General features: G+C 36.6%; 1 protein-coding gene across 3 annotated transcripts; it reads left to right on the top strand.

The window, feature by feature from the left end:
• The first annotated feature begins 643 nt into the window (after nt 1-643).
• Nucleotides 644-3922, top strand: LOC147859208 (uncharacterized). 3 transcript variants are annotated; one of them, XM_087326206.1, is made up of 5 exons: nt 644-816; nt 941-1462; nt 2085-2303; nt 2398-2423; nt 2571-3922. In XM_087326206.1, the coding sequence occupies exons 1-5, from the start codon at nt 718-720 to the stop codon at nt 3775-3777; spliced, it is 2073 nt and encodes a 690-aa protein (XP_087182332.1). In that variant the 5' UTR covers nt 644-717; the 3' UTR covers nt 3778-3922. The 3 variants fall into 3 exon arrangements, with proteins under 3 accessions (XP_087182332.1, XP_087182331.1, XP_087182329.1); XM_087326205.1 differs by having other exon boundaries at nt 2398-3200; nt 3288-3922; XM_087326203.1 differs by having other exon boundaries at nt 2398-3922.

Genomic DNA, 3922 nt, shown 5'->3' with positions numbered 1-3922 from the left:
TTTGCAAGGTGTGTGTGTGTGTGTGATTGATTGATTGTAATTTGATAAGAGGAGGAAATGGGACAGAACAAAAAAACAGAGTCTTTGATTCAATAAAAAAAAACAGAGACAGAGAGACACAGAGAGGATAAATAAGTACCAAATACAAGCAAAAATAATGTAGCAGAGTTTTTTTGTTTTGTTTTTGTGTGCTCTCAATTTGTGTCAATGAAAAAACATGTCAAAAGATTTACATACTAATAATAATCATAGTAACAACATTGGATTCTCTCTGTCACTCTCTCTCTCTGTCACACACACATTCATTCTCTCTCTCTCTCTCTCTCTGTTTCCTTCTTCTCTTAGAACATTTCCATAGCCATAGCCATATAGCTCTCTTTCTCTCAAGTGTTTCCCATAACCTCTCTCTCTCTCTCTCTCTCTCTCTCTCTCTCCTCTTTTTCTCAAGAGCTTCCCATAGCCATTGCTCTCCGGGTCCTTTTGAAATATTGGGTCCTCTTATTTCTGCTAAAAAGAACACAAATCCTAAGTTGCCCCACTCGTTCTTCTACAGCCTCATAAGCTTTATGCGCCTTTTTCTTACCGCTGTTTCTTGCAGTTTTTTGTTGACAAAAAAATAAATAAAAAAATTTCAAGTTTTTTGTTCCTTTTTTTTTTTTCAAATTTTTGAAGAACTTTGCTAGTCAAGTTGTATTACACTTAACTGCATAAGAGAAGATGGGAAGGTCCAGTAAAAGCGTCTTTAAATCCCTAATTTCTAGTGTTAAATCATTCAACAAAGAGAAGAAAGAAGCATCTGACAAAGTTCAGATCCCTGTAAGCCCTATTTACTGTTATATACATGTTTATATATGCACCTATGTGTGCATATTCATGTGAATAAGTATGTAATTCCTTTATCTTTCTGATCTGGATTTTCCTCTGGTTTTGTTTGCTTCAGAGAAAAGTGCATCAAGGTAGATGCATGTGGAGTTTAGGTAAATCTTCTTCGAGAAGTTCTGAGGATATGGATATGGAGGAGATCAAATATGTACAGATAGAAAAGGAACCAGAACAAGAAACAAATTTAGAACAAGTGTTGGACAATTTAGAGGTAGTGGAAGAAATAAAAGTAGTGCAAAAAGTAGCAGTAGAAAAAGAGAAAAAAAGAGTAGAAGTAGACAAATCAAAAGTAGTAGTAGAAGAAGAAGAATTCGAAGAACAAAAAGAGCTCGATAAAGAAGAATTCGAAGAACAAAAAGAACTGGATAAAGAAGAATTCGAAGAACAAAAAGAACTGGATAAAGAAGAATTGGGAGAACAAAAAGAAGTAGAAAAAGTAGAATTAGAAGAGCAGAAAGAATCCGGAGAAGTTTATTTAAAAGAACTAGAAGAACAAAAAGGAATAACACGACAAACAGAGTCGTTATTACTTGTCACTCAAGCGACATCGAAGATCCAAGCTGCGTTTCGCCACCATCTGGTATGGATTATCTTAATGAGTTCCATTTTATCCCCGTTGTGTAATATAAATGCATGTTTTATGTAGCTCTTAGATTGTATTATGGATATGTGCCCACATTGGATGAATCTCTTCCCACATTGTGGATTCTCATCACAGTCCAACATTATGATATAATAATAGACTTAGTAATCTTTTTCGCAAATAAAATTGACTTCCCCCCCCCCCCCCCCCCCCCATCCCCCACAATTAATTGTCACGTTTTTCTGCAAAAAGTATTAGATTGTACATTTTTCTAATTCTGACATTTGTTTCCTCAAATTAAATTTTTCACTATAAATCTCACGTTGAGGATTTAAAGATATTAGGACCCAATATTCATTGTCATTTTTTTTCCCTCTATGATATTCTGACATTGCTGATTGACTAGAACCTAAAATTCTTAGTCAGTCATGGTTCCATACATATATACCTACACACATATTTACAAGGATACACACACACACACACACACACACACACACACACACACACACACTACACATGCATATATGAAGATGCATAAATGATCCGAGATTCTTGCCCAACATAATGTGCATGATTCTATCGTGAATCTGATCAACTTATTATGTCATTTATGTAGGCAAGAAAACGATCCGTGCGGGCTTTAAAAGCTTTGGTGAGACTCCAAGCATTGGTTCGAGGACGAATTGTGCGGAGAGCCATGGTTAGGTTGCGGTGTATTAATGCATTAATAAAGGTTCAATCAATTGTTCGAGGATACTTGGTTCGCAAATCTAGTATTGGTCTAATGGTCCAAAGACACTTGAATCAAACAAAGCAACCAAGGATAGAACTTGAGGTATTTTTATTTTATTTTTTTACATCCATCACAAATTGGCTTGGAAAAATACCTACTAAATTTTTGGGACATCATTCATGCGTATTTTTGCTAGCAAGGGGATATTTATAACACCATTACTAATGATGAGGTAGAAGAACAACAGGATGATGTATCATACGATAATGGCAAAGAAATGGGCCATCATACATTTAAAACCACTGTAGCTGTAAAGCAGGAGGTCATTGCCGACCAAGGAGATAATGTATGGGGAAGTATAAGCATTGGAAGTGTGTACAATCGACCATATGCAGACAGTCTATTGTTAAAGCAAGAGGAAACTCTTAAGAAGGTAATTATCTGCAATGAGGATGGTGATGATGTATCAGGTAGTATAACCAAAGATGTGCTTGAAGACCCTGGATCTTGTAGTTCAGATATGTCCTTTTCGATGAAAGATGAAGATGAACGTTCCGAACTTTCCATTTCAATAAAGGAACAAGAAGAATGTTCTGAACTTTGCTTTTCAACAAAAGACCAAGAAGAGTGCTCAGAACTTTCCTTTCCGATGAAAGAACAAGAAGAGATAGGTAGCGCCTCAGCTTTTTCGAGCTCATCGGAATCCATTACGATGCAGCCATCCTCAACATCATTATTAACACCACCACCACCACTATCATCTATTCCTAATGCCACTTTGGAGAACTTTTCTATAGTTAGCACAAATATAGCAACTCCAATTCAAGTGGGTGACCCAGGTGTAAATGAGGATACTATGCAAGTATTGAGAAATGATTTGGTAGCTATAATGCTCGAGCAACCTCGGCCTTCTGTTTCTGATGACAATGAACACGTAGAACCAAAGTTTTTCTATGGCTCAGCAAATTGTGGAACATATCTTGATGTGACGGATTTAAGGTGTATTAAGAATGCTATGCATGAGCAAAATGATAGTCTTATGAGGTCAAAGCAAGAACAAGGAGAATGTGATGTGATGAATTCAAGGCTCATTGATGAGGTTACAAATAAGCATATGGGTACTGCTATGAATTCAAAAGAAGAAGAACCTGTATCTCCATCTCTGCGACTAGTAGTACCGAACTACATGGCCACAACGAAGTCATCAAAGGCGAAGAAAGTCACTGGAAGCCCAAAGCCGATGAAAACTGATCCTTTAGGACTACGAGCTGACTCACTCAATCATATACAAGATTTTCTGAAACCAAGACAAGATTCACCAAAACTGAGGCAAGCTTCGCCAAAACTGAGACAGGACTCTCCCAAGATGAAACACAATTCTCCAAAACCAAGACTAGATTCACCCAAGATGAGACTGGATTCTCCAAAGCATAAACAAGAAGATTCACCAAAACATAAACAAGATTCTCCGAACCTTGTTAAGCTTGATCCGTTTTCCATGAAAAGAAGGCATTCACTTTCTGTATTGGAAGGTAAGAGTGGTTTATCTTCTCTGACTCAAAGAAGTGTGTTGTAGTGCATGTAAGAGTTAACGAGAAGGCATCATCTTCAGGGTGTTAGTTTTGAATAACTAAACAATGGCTAGTTATTCATTTATTTGAAAGATGATTTGTGTTTTACATTTTGGACTAGAGAATTAAGAGTCTTTTTTAATGATCCCA

This window comes from Azolla caroliniana, unplaced genomic scaffold (assembly GCF_043228905.1).
Source record: "Azolla caroliniana isolate FFs.n. ecotype wild unplaced genomic scaffold, voAzoCaro1.0.p SCAF_10, whole genome shotgun sequence".
Taxonomy (NCBI): Eukaryota; Viridiplantae; Streptophyta; class Polypodiopsida; order Salviniales; family Salviniaceae; genus Azolla; species Azolla caroliniana.
Note: the sequence above shows the minus strand (reverse complement) of the source record. Positions and strands in the feature narration are given on the sequence as shown.